Genomic DNA, 16,123 nt, shown 5'->3' with positions numbered 1-16,123 from the left:
TCTAAGCTCCTACCTTGAACTATTTTTATCCTGTCTCATTGAAAGGGATTGTGTGTGCTGTGGGAAGGACAGAGAGAAGAAAATTCTAGCATGTTGAAGATTTCCTTTGTTTAAAATGTCAGCAAATAAAAAAAGGAGATTGTCCCTGCAGCAATTTAAGGTGGTAGCTAGTGTTAATTCTTTCTATTTTAAATGCTTATTTAATAACATTAGCCAGACTGAAATTACCTTTTGGACAAAAATAATACAAGTGGAACAAATAGATTATATGCAGAGCAATTGAGTTGATGTTGCCATAGGAACCTTTCTTTTTCTCTGGAAGTATTTTAACAGTGTAGCCTTAATTGCTTTTAATAGCACGTATAGCTTTTTCCTTGTGTGTATGCATAACTGAAACTCTGCAAGACTCAAAGCTACTGCAGTGATAATTTCTTATACCAGGAAAGTTGAATACTGATATGGTCAAGAAACCAAAGCATTTTCCTCTGCATAGCTTGACTAGGCATTACCTATTTCTGTTACAGTAAAGCAAAGTGGTAGCAGTTGGGGAGTAGAATAAGTGATAACAACCTAGAAGAGACATGAATGAGGGTGAATTAATAGATACCTGCAGAATCATGAGTGATTGAAAAGGAGAGATGGACTGAGCATTCAGATTTCCACAGCTAGAAGCTTCAAATTAGGTTAGTAAATGTGAGTTACAAAGCAAAAGGTATGGGGTTTGTATATAATGAGCAGTAGATGTAACACTTTGCAAGAGAATGTTGGAGATGATAAAAATGTATGTGGGCTCAAGAGAGGGTAAGGCATTCAAGAATTGCTAAAAATAGCTGTATCTGTCTCAGGCTGTCTCTGAAGATGAAGAAATTAGAGGTTGGGAGGGCAGTTGTGGGAAATATTGGACAGTTCTCTATTGCCTGCTCATGGCTATTCTTGTGGATGGAGTCTTTGGCTAGACTGACACCAAAGACTTCCCTGGTCAAACCCAATATGGCCTCCTACCTTAACAAATGTGAATAATGGGAATATATCTATTGGGATATATTAAGTCACAACTTAATCTGTCCCAGTGCTTCTACTGGTGTTTGCAAAAAATTAGCATTTCCTAAAAGAGGGGGAGAAATGGGTGAAGACTATGTGCTGGTTTTGAACAAAATGGATGTCAGTCCACTTGGTATCTGTACCTGCACATATTCGGACATGATTTTGTATTGTGGTGTTTGATGATTTAATGCCATCTGTTCCTCAGACAGGTTCTCTCCTAATAGCTTAAACACAATTTTATTGAGGGCTGCAAAGGTATTTTCTTCCCTTTCCAAAACACTTAACACAAACATGATGTTATTCTGGATGATGACCTTCAGCATTTTTAGGAATAGCGTAGGGAAAAATTGGCCTAACCTCCTGTCTTCATGAAACTTGGATGCTTGGGGAAAAAAAAAAGGGAGGGGGAAGTGGTTCATGGAGAGGGCAAAAAGTAGGAACAGATTAGCTTTTTTTTTTCAAGGAGAAATTTATTGCTGTCCTGATTTTGCTGATTCTTTGGTTTTTTTTTCGTTTGGCATTTCTCAACATCAGGATGCAGAAAGGGTTCTATTACATCAGACCAGAATAGTGTAACAAAGGAGTAACATAGTTTAATTTTCCATGGGGAAGTCAGGCTTTTATCAAACTGTGTGGAGGACAGTAGTAATGGACTAGATTTTCATTATTAATGTACCACGTGTCCCCAGTGAATTGCAGCAGTGTGATGCTGTTGTTCTGTGAGCAGTAGCAATGTGTTGTATCATCTTTCTTAGCAACGATTTTTGTTTCCAGTATGGAGGACTCCTTCTAGCCTGTAAAGCCAGAAGCAGCAAAATGCTTTTTCTTCATCTCTGCGTCGCTTTTGGAGCCAGCTAGTCTCCATGGCAACACATTAGCCTGAAAGAGATGTGGAGACTGGAGAGGAAAGGAATGAGTTAGAAGCAGCCGGGCGGTGGTGTGTGTCCCCAGCGTCAGCGCATCAGCCTTTTGATAGGAGGATTTTGTTAACACCCATCCAAGGCTCCTGTGCAGAGCTTCTTTATTAGAGGAGCCGCCAGGGCATCTATCTGCTTCCTTTCTGCATCCTTCTTCTTTTTTTTTTTTTTTCCTTCCAAATACACCCTCCACACCCCCCCTCTTTTATTTTAGTTGTGGCCTCAGTGAAGATGTGCAGCTCATTTTCAGCTTCCCGTGAGCTGCCTTGTGCTCTGGCATTTTGCAAAGGCAGGAAGGCATGGCTGCATTTCACTTGACCTTAGCAGCGAAGTGAAATCTCCTGTATGTCACTGAAGGATACTGACTATGCAGAAATTTATTGAAGCAGATTATTATGAACTGGACTGGTATTATGAAGAATGCACGGATGGTAAATATTTCTTTCTAGTCTCTTGTTGCAGAATTCGGAGCTTGTAAGACCGGAGCATCATTATTCAATCGTTTTAAAAAGGAAATACTCAGAAAAAGGCAACACCCAGGTGTAGCAGAGATGCCTGCACCTCTTTTGCACCTCGGCATCTCTTGTGAGTGTGCTGCAAGAGACTGCTGTATAGCTTTTTCCTCTCTGAAGGGAGTGGCAGAGCAACATATGCTGTGTATGAGCTGCCTTTGGGCAGGGGAAGGAATATTCGAAAAGCTAACTGTATCTACAATAATTGAGGTGATTTTAAATATACTGATGGTAATATTGATTATTGGTTCAAGTTTGAAGTCTGTGGTTTTTTCTGCGTTAGCAATATCCTGTAATATGTATATATTTGATGTGTTAGTAGGTAGTCCATGTTTTCTCTCTGGTTATTTGTCTGTAAAAGACATTAAAAATGTAGATTTTTAGAAGTGAGCAGGTTAACTTTTTGAATTGGAAGAATTACAAACTCTGGCAATCATTATCTTTTGTGCTATTTGCAATTATTATGTAATGTTTGCTAGGGTGATTATTTCTGTATCAGGACACCGAACATTTTCACAGCTTCTGATAGAAGGCACGCAAGAAAGGGTAAGAAATTGCTAAAACTGTATTCTCAGCAGGAAGAAAAAAATCAAGATCCCTTTTTGATGGCACTCTGAAGCAAGATGCAGCCTTTGGGAATGCAGAAGTTTTAGACGAATTTTATTCTGGCTGGAGAGCTTAGCTTAAACAAGGCAAGTCCAAGATCACAGTGAAGCAAAGCACAGAAATCAGGAAGGAGCTTAGGCCCAGGGGATACTGTACATATGTAATACACAGAGATATTTCTATGGTAGTGCTCTGCAATACCAGAGAGGAATGTGAAGCATCAAGATAAGTGTGAAAAAATTAGATTTTTTTTTATGGTTCTTTGAGTGTCATGTGCCTCCATTTCAGAACTGAATGCAGTTTCAGAAGCTTGTTACTCTTGAACTTCTATTATGTTTAATTGATTACTTCTGTCCAGGTGTTCAAAGAAAGAGGTGCATGTTTATTTGAGAGATCTGACCACTTTAAGTTGGATTGAATCCATTATGTAACCTTTATCCTCTCAGTTTAACCCTAGTAAATAGTGTAGCATCTGATTAATCTGCATGATGTAACAGCCTGAGTTGGCCTGCTTTTAGAAGCTTAAGAAACAGACCAGTTGTATGGTCCATAGAAGCTGTAGCTTTCCCCAGGTTAAAGCTCCCACAGGTGGCATTTTTTTTTCAGTTGTTCATTTTTATGATCTTTTTTTCTGTCTGGTCAAAGTGTCATATGGAAGGGTGGTGTGCCTGAATGTCTGAGCTAAGAGCTGATCTGCTTATCCATTTTGTCTTAAGCTATGTGCTGCAGTGGAGGAACTGTGGGAGTTCCATGGTAATGGAATAAGCAACAGGTGTTGGGCAAACATTTAAATACCTTGTGGGATGAGGGCCTCAGGTGCACAGTAGTGGTTGGTTGGATTCTGGGCTTACAGGTTTTCCTGTCATTGCTGAGCCCCTGCCCAGGATACTTCTTCCATGAGCTGAGAGCTGTAGAGTCAGCTGGAGTATGTTCTGGCAGTCTGCTTGAAGTATTTGGGAAGTTCTTCCCTAAGAGAAAGAAGGGTTTAATGTCTGATAGGGAAATAATCTCTCCAGCAGGTAAGGCATAATGGTTTTTTGCATTTTTTTTTAAATTGCTGTTATTTTTTTAAATTAAAGTATTAATTTTTACTTGCTGAAGGGCAGTGCTGTTAGTCCTGTCTCTGCCTCTCAGGTGAAGAGCGGTCTCAGGGTTCATTGAATTTTATGGGGTTTAGCTTTCTTTTGCTTCTTGGAGTTCAGGTGTGTGAGAGAGAAGAAGATTTGAGAGATGCAGTGGAAGGCACAGTCTTTGGCCTTAGATACTGGAATGTTCACTGGGTTTAAAATAGTGTTGGCATTTACCCTTGACAGAGAAAGTTATTGTAATTGTGGTAGCAGACAAAAGGCATCATTATAGCAGAAAACAGAGCTTTTCTGAAAACCTGAAGCAGATGACATATTAAAAGAGATGCCTGCCTCTTGATTGGCTTTTTATTTTTCTGCCATGTGTTTTTTGATACCAGAGTAATTTTCCTGAGATTCTTTTTACATTCAGTATAGTGAGATAGGCAGTTGCAGCTCAGCTGACCTGTTTTGAATATCTATTTTAAGACAAATTGAGGCACAGTTAGAGCCAATTTCTCTGCCATATGTGGACTCTCCAGATGTATGTGTGCATTCACTTTTGAATCCCACCCAGTTCACTCTTTGTTATAAATATAACATTGGAAAATAGTGGATGGTACATTAAAACTAATAGGAATCTTCACAGGGTAATATTGTACAGAATTATTTTTCTGATTAAATGGTTCATACATTGTTTGTCAGAGCCTCTGGGACTCAGATTTCTATGACTTTATTTGGTTTCCTTTATTTAATAATTAACAGCAAATGGTTTCTTGTTCTTCAAAGAAAAAAAAAAGGCAGTCTAAAATTATATCAGGATGTAAACTATTAATGCTATTATTGAAATTAATAGGTGAAGCAGCAACTCACTGTTGCCTCAGATGTAATGAATTTCTGTACTGACTGACAGTAATGATGTCTTCAACTTGCATTTGGTAGTGGTATTTTTTTAATATCTTGCAGAAGAAAAAATGCTCAAAATTTACAATTTATAAGTCTTTACAAAGACTTTCCAGGGTTGGAATAATTAATTAATTCTTTTACATAAGGTGCTTCACAGAGTTTATTTTTGGTAGGAGTAGGTGGAAATAGACAATAAAATGTCACACTCTATTTGAATTACTGATGTTAACTAACATTACAATAAATTGAAACTTCTATAAATAACTACTACACTATGCTTTTTACATACATTTCCAAGTGTAATATTTTATAATGTGAGTGAGACTTGTCACCTTACTTGGTGTTAACAAAGTATATTGTGTAGGTGGACTGGGGAAAGAGCTGGGCCTGTACTTGAGTGGGAAAGTAGCTATTTTTATAGCAGACTTGGACAGAATCAGTGATAAAGAGGAAAAGCTGAAACTTTTCTACTCTTATTACGAAAGATAACAGTATAAAAGTCTAGGTTCATCTAAGGTTTTTTTAATAGAAAAAAAATACATTCTTAAAAATCTTGTGTGCAACTTGGGTGAAAAAAGCATTATACTAAACCCCCACACACTACCAAACAAGTAAACAAAAAGATGAGTGTATATTCACAGAAATTTTTCTGAATATGGTTGTTCCCTGCCTCTCTCTTAGTGCAATATTTTTCTAATGAACAATGCTTTCTACAGAAATCCAGACTGATTTTAGAGAAAATTACTTTTCTTTGGTTTCTTCCATTACTTGTTTATTTCTAGCTCAACAGTTTATAACAATGCATGAGTTCAGTTGCCTACAATTCCAGATGACTTTGTGAATGTGCAATTGGATCTTTCCTCCTCCTTTCATTGGCCCTGAGTTTTTGCAATTTCTTGTGGAGGAAATGGTGTCTTTCCCTTTTTTTCCCTTGCCAGACCCATGGTGTGCCTGGTTTGTTACACGTGCTGAACCTTCTGACCAGATGGAGTTTGCCTGAGCCACTCCATCTTGTTCCAGCATCCTTTCCTGTATTTTCTTCCCACTCACATTGAAATGTTTTTACCACCTGTTATGTTTGCAGTTATTGTTTAGAGCTTCTCTCCTCTATTCTGTTTTCCACTCCACTGATATAATCACCAGCAAGCTCACTAACTTTCTTTTTACAATAGTAGACAATGTTATCTTGTTAACTTGATCTCTTACAAGTGATTACTTATTATTGCCTTGCTTATGTTAGTGTGGTGACCCATCATCTCCCTCATACATTGGCCTCTTTTGTGTCCATCCCTGTGGACAGAGTAACCCTGGTGTTACTCTGAATCTCAGTGGATGCTGGCACTGGGTATGCTACTGAAGTCTGGGAGAATCTTATGAATGCCTTTAGCATGCAGTTTCTGAAACAGCCCTTGCTCTATAGGTATGCAGCTAAAATGCTCATTCAGGTTGATCTCATTGTGCTCCCATGTCTTTTATCTCTATACGTGACAAATGTAGTTGAACCTTGCTTATATGCACAGAATTGTGATACCATTTTCCTGGTTTTCTGCTTTTTGCCCTGCCACTTCTTTCTCTTTACTCCTTCATTGACTCCCTGTTCTTCTTCAAGTCACATAAGCTACATAAGGCAACACACATTGCAGCATAGAGATATTTTTTGCTTTTATTCTGTTCAACTGCTAAGTATCTAGATAAGTGTTTTCCCAGTAATTCAATGTCTTTCCCTTTCTGCAAGAGTAACATGCTGTCCTTTTGGCTGAGTGACAGAAGATATTTTGTGTGGGATTTTGAAAGAGTGGGAAACATGAAACCTCTAAAAGTTTGAACAAACTAACTTTGCTTGACTGTACATATTAACAGAAAGCACACATTCAATAACCAATTTATCTCCCTCCCTGAAGAGCCCATCCCAAAATACCACATTTCTTCATCAGCATATTTAAATCCAAGTGCTCCCATTTCATCTGCTGTTTTTAGACTTGTTGGCTTACAGAGAATCTCTTTGTTCTAGATGCAGCATTGTTAGTAACAGTTAATTGTGCAGAAGTTAGATATTTTTATTGATAAAGGAAAGTTAAAATGATTTGAATACATTGGAGTTCCTTGGAAATAATGAGTCAGGATAGGAGGGCTTGTTTGTATTGTGTCCAGCCTCGCCCTTCTTCAAACTAGCTCCTGGTTTGTGTGTTTCCTGTTTCATGGCAGAGCTGCTGAATATTCTCTGTACCTCAGTGCAGTTGTTGTACTGGGAGTGTGTTCGGAGCACTGCAGCCCCCTTAACAAGCTTCCTGATGGGAGGTAAAGCCTCCTCATTCAGAGTGGGGATTGCAGCAAATGCAGCAAATTTACTTCCCAGTGACAACACATTAAAAAGAATCTTCATTCTAGTATACCATCAAAGTCCTTGGGTATGTGTTTACAGGAAATATTAAAAATCTCTTTTGAATCTTTCCAGTTTAGATGGTATATTTTCAGAATTAAATACAACATAGCTGCTTTTTTTTTTTTCTTTTTTTAATCCATAGCTGCTTATTGTTTGGTGTTGGTTGGAAACCTGCCTCGTAATCTTTAGCAAGTAAATGTTCCTGCACTGCTAAGGGGGTGTAATGCAAAATATATGAAAAATGTGTTGATAGTGTGAGGGTGGGGCATACATTCCTTCTCCACCCATTATAAATTTGCTCCAGCATTTATCATGTGCTGATATCAAAATAGGAATTACAACACTTTCTCTCAGCTTTTGAACGTCAGAGTCCTCCTGTGTGGTACAAGTTGATATTAGTCACAGTTCAGAAGCCAGCTTGTGGGAATATTCAATTACTCTCCTTATATTGTCATGTATTTTGAACAGCAACATGCCTGCTTTCAGTGTGTCCCTCATAAACTGGATACTTAGCTGTAGTTGTCTGCTTGGCAGGATTATTAAAACCAAAGTATGTTTGACAGGGGTGGACTTTTCTTTCCCTAGGCTTTAAAAGGTGCTTCCTGCATTCTTTTAATATGACTTACGGTTTTGGTTACTCTCTCAATTTCCATTTTCTAGCTATTACTGAAAGGTGATAAATGGTCACTGAATGGCAAGTAGGTATTTAAGACCCTTACTGTCTGATTTTAAGTATTTTTTAAAGAGTTGATTCACTGTTACAGGTAAGAACTGAAGACACAAAAGCTCTAAGCATCAGAAACTAGAAGCAGTGCTCATTATTATTAAAATTACATATTTTAATGTAATGATGTAGGGAGAAAGAGACAATCCTATTTTTTCCCCTGAGTTCTTGAGGTTATTGCTGTTGCTGAATATTGCAGTAAATTTTGGCAGTCAAAGATCAAGTTGCTTTGGGTGGCAAAATCTTTGTTCAGTAATCAGTGTTTCTTCCCTCAGCAACCACTTACATGTATTTCATATCCTTTGGGTGTTATTTATATAATCATTATTGCATTGTTTGCATGTAAATATCAAGAGTTTAAAACAGAAGAGAATAATTTATCATTATTGTGTAGAAGTAGTTGCTTCCCATCTCATACTACCCCACCACTGGTTTGCCTCACCACTAGAGAGATGGTAATAGTGAAATTGTTCCTACATGACCCAAACTGTTACGTTCTGCTGGCTTGTAGTGTAATGTTGTCTGTCTGTTCCTATCTGCTATGTCCCCTCTGAGGATGGTGAGGTGCCTTTGCCTTGCAATGCCCCCACTTTGCCTGCAAATGCTTTGCCCCGTGACATGGATAGGAATGCTTTAGCAGCAAAGGGCACCTGCTTGCCACTGCAAGTAAGGGAGGCAACCTAGCAAACATTAAGTATCTATGGCTGCAAAAATTAAATAAGAAAGTTAGCCTGTCCTGTGTGTGTAGTCAAGATTAGCAAACACAGCCTGGTGGAAACAAAGAGGTCTGAACACAGGAGATTTGTTTCTTGTTGAACAAAGAAGAGATGCATGAACCCCTGAAAATTCACTTCAGGTGCCATATGTGGACTTGTGAGGTATTTCTCATCCCACAGCAGACTGAAGAGAAAAATGAATGTGAAAACCACAATATTTGACAGCTAATGGGATATGTCATTTAAGTTCTTTCTACCAGTGTAATCTCTCCTTGGTATAAGCAATAAAAAAGCTCCTTTCCTAGCCCAATTCTTCACTTAATGGTTCTAGTGTGTGGTGGGTGCTGCAGTCAGACTGTACTGCACAATAGCCCTGGGTATGAAGATCTCCCTCCTGGGTGGGATTGGCTGTGTGTGCACAGGCTCAGGCTGTTCACAGCTCCAGTGAGGTCTTGCTGCATTGGGCAAGGTGAGAGGTGATTTATGACTCTGTGTGGTGCACACCCTTCTCCCGGTGTGACAGACAGAGGCTGGGTCAGACTTCCGTGTTGAGACACTTGTGGGAAGCTACCACTTCACTCAAAAGAGCAGGGGCAGAGGAGAGGGAGCCTTGTTCATGTGAGGAGTGTCAGGGAGGGTCTTTCCGCCCACTGACTTTGTTTGAAATATGTTAGTGAGGCTTTTGAGCAAAAACTGGCTACTGTCAGAGCTGGTCTGAGGAGCAACATAAACCTTCTAGTAATTAATAGACAGATGGTCTCTTCCCTCCTCCACCCCATCTGTACAACTCAAAGCTGTTGCACTAAGGACAAGTACTCAGTCTCTCCGGAGTTCCCTGGCTGAGCATGTGAGTGAGGAAAGATGGTATCCTGCTTTGTGGAGACCTTGCTCTGTTCTCTCCAAAGATACAGCCTCCGAGGGAATGACTTCCCGTCGCCTGTGAGACTCAGGCATCGTTTCATGTCTATCTGGGATAATTGCAGCAATGTCAGTAAACGAAGAAGAAAGTTATGAATATGACTATGAAAAGGAAAATGAGAGGAAATGCACTTTTAGCAGGCAGAGCCTTGATATCTTGGAAGAAGGTACTTTTTACCTTTTGTTTTTAATCTTTCATGGTAGTACTTGGCAACCTGCAAGTGATTTGAGTGATATTTGTGGATTAAATAGACAAAATTCTGTGTTTTACATGTGTAGCCAGTATGTCTGGATGAAGTATTTGTCTAATATCTAAATAAGATAAATCTTAATTTTTGTATACTTCTTTAAATAAGAAAGGCATGATCAACAGATGAAGGCTGTGCCATACCTATTTTATAATGAAACAGAAATTGGGAAATCTTCTCCCTCTGGAATTGTAGTGCATTTTTTATATGCACAAAATGTGTGTCTTATGAAACTGTATATTTTAGGTTGTCATTCCCAGCAGGTCCTTCTAGAACAGAGCAGTAATTTGGTGCTTATCCATGAATTTGAAAGCGCATAGACAGAAATAATCCAAGCGTGGTGTCTTATGACTTAAATTTTCAATATAAAAACCAGCTCAAAAATGTTGTTGTACTTTCTGGAAATAATGGGCAACTGGCCCATTCAGATGGAAATGGGAATGTGCATGCATTGAAAATCCTCCCGTGCACCTGCTGAATAGAGAGGGTATCTATCCTAGGGCTGCTTCCAGCCAATCTGGTAACCTTCTTCAGGGTTTCAGGTAGCAAAAGCTGAATGCCCCATTCCTGTTATTTAATGTGCTGTAAATTGTTCTCTGAAGTAGTAGTTTTATGGTAGAGAATTGTTACTTCCAAATGAACTATTGTAAAGCCGATGTAGGGATGGTTTGAAGGATTGTTAGCACAGAAAATGCGACGTGCTGTGAATTTACATCCTTGTTCATCTCGTGGTTAACAGTTCCTGTGTCCAGAGTTCTTGGTGAATGAACCATGCTCTTTGAATGCCATTGCATAGGATTTTCCTGTAAAAACTCCTTCACAATCAAATATCCCACCTGGTTTTCCAATTTGTGTGTCTATGTAAAAAAGAAAGGTGCTGAAGAAAATACTGATAAAAAGAAAATTTAAAAGTGGGGATTGGGATGGAGAGGAAGCTTATCAAGAGAGGCCAGCTGACATTTTTTTGTATTTTATTCCTATTATTTTAACAATTGAATCATTACTGAGGCATACATCATGCTCTTCTTGTTCTTTCTGCTGACTTTACCTTTCATCCAGATCTAACAGTCTGAAGCAGCTCTTGTTGATTTTGGAGGGGGGGAAGAAAAATTTGAGTTCTATCTGGGATAAATTTAGCCCTGTCTTTCTACACTGCCTTCCTCTCAAAAGCTCAGTATGTGTTTGAAATGTCTTCTAAAGGTGCCTTTTCTTCTCCACCTATGTGTTCATATCGCCTACACACTCTAGTGTAGCAGAGATACAGATGCACAAACCTATATATGGTATTTCTATGTATCTTTGCACGGGGGAGTACTTGCAAAGGGTAGTATTTCTCTAGAAGAATGGGTGAGTCAATCCATTCTGTAAGTAAAGCAGATGGAAACACCGGCATGTAGCCTTTTCATCCTGAACAAAGGAAACATTTTAGCTATATCTGGCTGCAAATCTGGTACCAGAAACAACAAATCAGAGGATATGCTCCACTTCAACCATTTATAGTTATTGAAAAGAAGAGGATAAAAACTGTATCATTAAGACTCCTTAACTGTTTGGCCTATTCCATATGCAGGATGTGTACTCACTTCTTGACTGTTATTTCCGTAGTAATTTTGCTGTAGTGAGGTTTGTCTCTGTGCCGATGTTTAGATGCTGTAACTCCCCTGAGTGCTGTTTCTGGAGCTTGTCATGGAACTAACGTTATGCCTGGCAGCATTGCAGTCAGCTCTCTTGATGACAGTGGAAAGCACCTTTGGAATTGTAAAGTTGCCTGACAGCATTATGTTTACTTTTCATTTGATAAGCTGGCCTTGGGGCTGACTGCAGTGAAACTTTGCTCAGGGATATCTGTTGATAGTGTCTTCTCAGATTTTCCTCATAAAGGAACCTGAGCTGTGAAAGGACAACCTGTCAGCTTCCTTTGATTAGTGATTTGCTGAGTCAGCTGTTTCTGAAAGGGAGCTATGTTTTGATTCTTGCTTTTGCAGCTGGGACAGGAAAAGACTCTTACCTACATAGGACTGATGATGGCAGCCATATCCATTTACTAATGTAGTAGTTTAAAAGTCCTATTTATCTAAAGCACTTAGTAAGTGCAGGAGAAGAATCTGTCTCCAGTTGAATAAAAAAAAAAAGTCTTGGGATCACAATTAAAATCTTAAATCAGACGCTCCAGGCATCTGATTCGAGGGATCTGCCCTCTGGATCTGACTGAAAATGTAGAATACAATACAATGGAGACCATTCAGAACTCTGGAATCTGTGAAAGCTAGAGCAAAAAAGATAGAGAGGAGCCATTCTTGAAAGCTTTGGCGCAACCATTCCCTCCCAAAGAACTGGAATAGGAAAAGACCACATATTTCAGAAAGGAGACAGCTGACAATGTGTGACTGATAGGCTTGTAACTTCATTTTAGATGTACAATCCAGATCCTGATTTAAGTCTTTCACACATTTATTAGTTACATTGACTGCATTCTAGACATTTATTGATAAAAAAACGAATGGAAGAGAATGTCAAGACAGTAACTCAGTGGCTAGTAGTAATAAATCTTGCAAAAAAAGTTTTAACTTTTAAGAGAAGAGCTATCCTGAGCTATGTCTGTAAATGATATATGCATTAAGGAAATTAAGAGAATTAAGGTGTTCTCTCCAGAGACTTTTTTTCTTATTTTCCTAGTTTCACTTTGTGTCTGCATTTTCCAAGTTACCACATTTGATCTGTTTATGCTAATAGAATGTCTGATGCTCTTTTTGAAATTTCTTTTAACTTGATTTTTCATTCATCACTAGAAAAGTTGATGAAGTTCGTGTCCTACTTAAAGGAAGTACTTTGAAATTATTCCCTGCCTGAGGTTTCAGGCAGAGGCTTTAGAAAAGAAGTAAAAGCTGTGGTTTCTTGTTTTTTGGGGATTTTTTTGCAAACCTGTGTTCAAGTAAAAACAAAGGTTTGTATGTAAGGCTTTAATATTGGATTTGCTAAGCTATTTGAGTACCCTATGAGAGAAATGGCAGTAAACAAACACTCCTTAAACCATAGCCTTAAACAGCAAGATAAAATCTCTTCTTCCAGAAGAATCAGTGGCTGTAGCTTAATATTAAAAGATTATTTTGCAAACAGTGCCCTTGAGATTACAGTAAGCCATGCTGTAGCATTTGAATAAGACAAAAAACAAATCTATTGGATTGTCTGAGTGTGTATCTCTCATAGCATCATGTTCATCCAGACTCCTGCACAGAGCTCGCTCGCAGTGTGACCTGACAGTTGTGAAGCAGCTGGCACGCTGTGACCACTCCTTATCCCTTTAACCTGGGTCATGCCACCGCTGACCTCCCCGTCTGCCTTCTGGAGCGACTGGCCTGCTCCCTGCTTTGGGTCTGCTGGGGGAGGCTGGGGGAACTGCTGGGCTGTTCCATTAGGATTTGGATTTCTAGTAAGGTGTGGCTCAGAAGCACATTCTTCAAGCTCTGGTGACGGTAGTATCTTAAAATTTTTAGATGTGCGTATTATCTTAGGGCTGTCTCAAATGTGGCAGGCAATAGCAGATCTGAAGCCTCTGCCCTGGCTTAGCCAGGGCTGTCAAAAACACCTCTGTATTGGAGGAGAAGATACCATATTTATCTTTAACTGTGAAAAATCAGTAACAGCTGACAGCATATTTCAGGTCTAATTTTCCTGAGTTTATTTGAAAGGTGATATACCTAATATGGCACAGTTTCAGAATTCCACATGTGCTTGGCTCAAGTTGATGTAGTGCTCACAGTAACCTGTGCCAGAGCATAACTATCAGTGGCTCTGGAACTGAAACTGTAATTTTTAATGGGTGCTTTGTCCTTTGAGTGTAAAAATAGCCTTTGAGGAATGAATCTATCGAGAGCTGAGGAGTCTGAGTCTGCCAGGGTCTTTGATGGCTCCCATGTGCCAGGTGGCAGCAGGGAGCCCGGCTCAGTCAGATTTGCCATGTGTGTTCTGTCCATGTGCAACCTTCAGGATGCAATGCCCTTGCCATTGTATCTTTGGTGTATGTTTGGACAGAGCTGTGAGCAGAGGGGGCAAGACAGAAGCTGTTTGTGAGGCAGGGCTTGTCATGACTGAGCAAGAATATAGCAGGCCTTGCCATAGTTAAAGGCTTTGGGTAGGGAACTGTTACGGAAAAAAAATCACTGTCCCCTACCGCCACCTTGCCAATAAGAAGCATGGATGTTTAAATGGCAAGAGATCAGTGGTTTGTGAAAAGTATTAATTTCCCCTGATGGAGTTTCTGATGAAGTAAATTTTGGTAGTGGGGAAATCTTCATGCACTAGAGCCTTCCCTGTTAGACTCTATAATTATACAGGTCAATATTATCTGCCCCAAAAGTGAAACTTTACAGTGGCATGTTAGCCCTCTTATGTTTCCCAGTAGTTAGAAATATATGTGAAGAGGAACAGCGAGAGCTGGGCTTTCCTTTTCAGCAGCTGCAGCTCTTTTATTTCATTAGTTTATCCTTGGTTGATAGGTCTCAAAAATGAAGAGGGACTATGTGTTGAGGGATGCAGGGAACAGGAGCTGAGGATACCTGTGACTACTGGCACTGGTGATGTATGTTTTTTCCTCCTTCTATTTGAATCCTTTGTTTGGCGGGTGATGGCTCATTACAGAAGCTGCCAATAGTGGTATTCTTGTTCCCCTTTCCTTCTATGGCTGTCTCCTGTTCCTGCAAACATCCTTTACTCTAAGTAGCATACTTGTTGAATAGGTGACTTTCAGGGAGCAATCCAGAAAAGTGCATGTGTTCCTCCATGTCCTGGTGCATCTTCAGCTTGGGAATCAGTGCTCGTTAATTAGATGACAAGAACTAAATGCAGGGTACATCCTTTCAGCTGTACTTACTTTGGGAAACACGGGAATGTCGTTACCAATAAATTTGCAGGCTTTAGGATGGTGCTAGGTACTTTAAGGCAGAGGAAATGTTTGCTCTGTGTAGTGTTTGTCCACTTGTGTGTTTGGCTCTAAAACAACCCCAAATACTTTGAACTACGTGTCCCCAGTATCATGTATTTAGCGCTGTCATGAAAATAATGTGAAGGGAGCTTTCTCTGTTCTTTGTTTCCTGTTTTGGATCTGTGACATTAGCTTCAAAGCACTTATCAAAATGCGTGAATTTTAAAAATTATTCTTTCTTTCTGTGTTGTCTATCAGCCTTCTCCATAAGCTGAGAACTGCAAAGTATGTTTGATTTGGTTGCCTGCATGCATCCATGCACTTAGACACAGTGCTCCCTCTCACCCTCAAGCAAAAAACTACTGATGTGTGAGTGAGCAAAAAGAGGTCAGTAATTTGGCACTGCAGGTTTTGCATTACAAGGCACTGTCCTTCATTTGCTCTTGTTTTATCTTTACAGCAGCATTACCAGGCTCTCATACTCATCAGAAACTCCATCAGGCTAGAAACCTACTATACAGGATCCATTACATATGTGACGTGTGGGGGGTATTTTTCCACTGCATACTTCACTGATAACACCTCTAAATATTTTTTCAAAATAGTCTGTCTTTTTCGCTGATCGATTTTTTTGATCACTAAAGAAATAAAAACTGCTGTACTAGGAATTGGCCAAATGTTAACTCAGTCTGTGGAGGCTGAATAACTAGATATTTAGACACTTTTTGGAATTTTTTTTTTAATTATGCTTCTGGATTCCACTCTCCCCTTACTTTTCACCTTCTCTTTCCCACAAGCCTTGATTTCTGAGTAATTGAAAGCAACACCTTTTTGCAAGTTTGCCCTCCTTCCAAAAGGAAAATCCTTCCTTTTAGCTAGTAGCTCCGTGTTTCTACAGTATTGTATGTAAGTAGTAGTAGTATGGACAGTAGTTCACTGACAGATTTTATTATATGTGGTCTACTGAAATTTATTTCTATTTGGATGTAGAGGATCATAAAAGGAAAGTTCTGCTTTGAAACCCTTTTACTCTGGCAGAGTAGTGTACAAAGATCTGTTTTGACAATCACCAACAGAACTTTGGAAATTTCTAGATATAAAAGCTGTTGGTGACCAGATTCTACTTTGCTGCTGGTAATGTCTGTTGTTATAATGCTGTGGTAT

General features: G+C 39.3%; 1 protein-coding gene across 5 annotated transcripts in view; it reads left to right on the top strand.

The window, feature by feature from the left end:
* Positions 1-16,123, top strand: part of TRAK1 (trafficking kinesin protein 1) — a 125,928-nt gene that overhangs the window by 67,727 nt on the left and 42,078 nt on the right. Inside the window, exon 1 of one of the 5 annotated variants that reach the window (XM_036378790.2) lies at positions 2,100-2,392. The exons of 3 other annotated variants lie outside the window; for them this stretch is intronic. In XM_036378790.2, coding sequence (XP_036234683.1) covers positions 2,329-2,392 — 64 coding nt within the window. In that variant the 5' untranslated portion in view covers positions 2,100-2,328. Of the gene's footprint in view, positions 1-2,099; positions 2,393-16,123 lie in introns of those variants that run through there. One more of the 5 variants, XM_036378791.2, reaches the window with a different exon arrangement.

The sequence above is a fragment of the Molothrus ater genome, chromosome 1 (assembly GCF_012460135.2).
Source record: "Molothrus ater isolate BHLD 08-10-18 breed brown headed cowbird chromosome 1, BPBGC_Mater_1.1, whole genome shotgun sequence".
In the NCBI taxonomy this organism is placed as follows: Eukaryota; Metazoa; Chordata; class Aves; order Passeriformes; family Icteridae; genus Molothrus; species Molothrus ater.
Note: the sequence above shows the minus strand (reverse complement) of the source record. Positions and strands in the feature narration are given on the sequence as shown.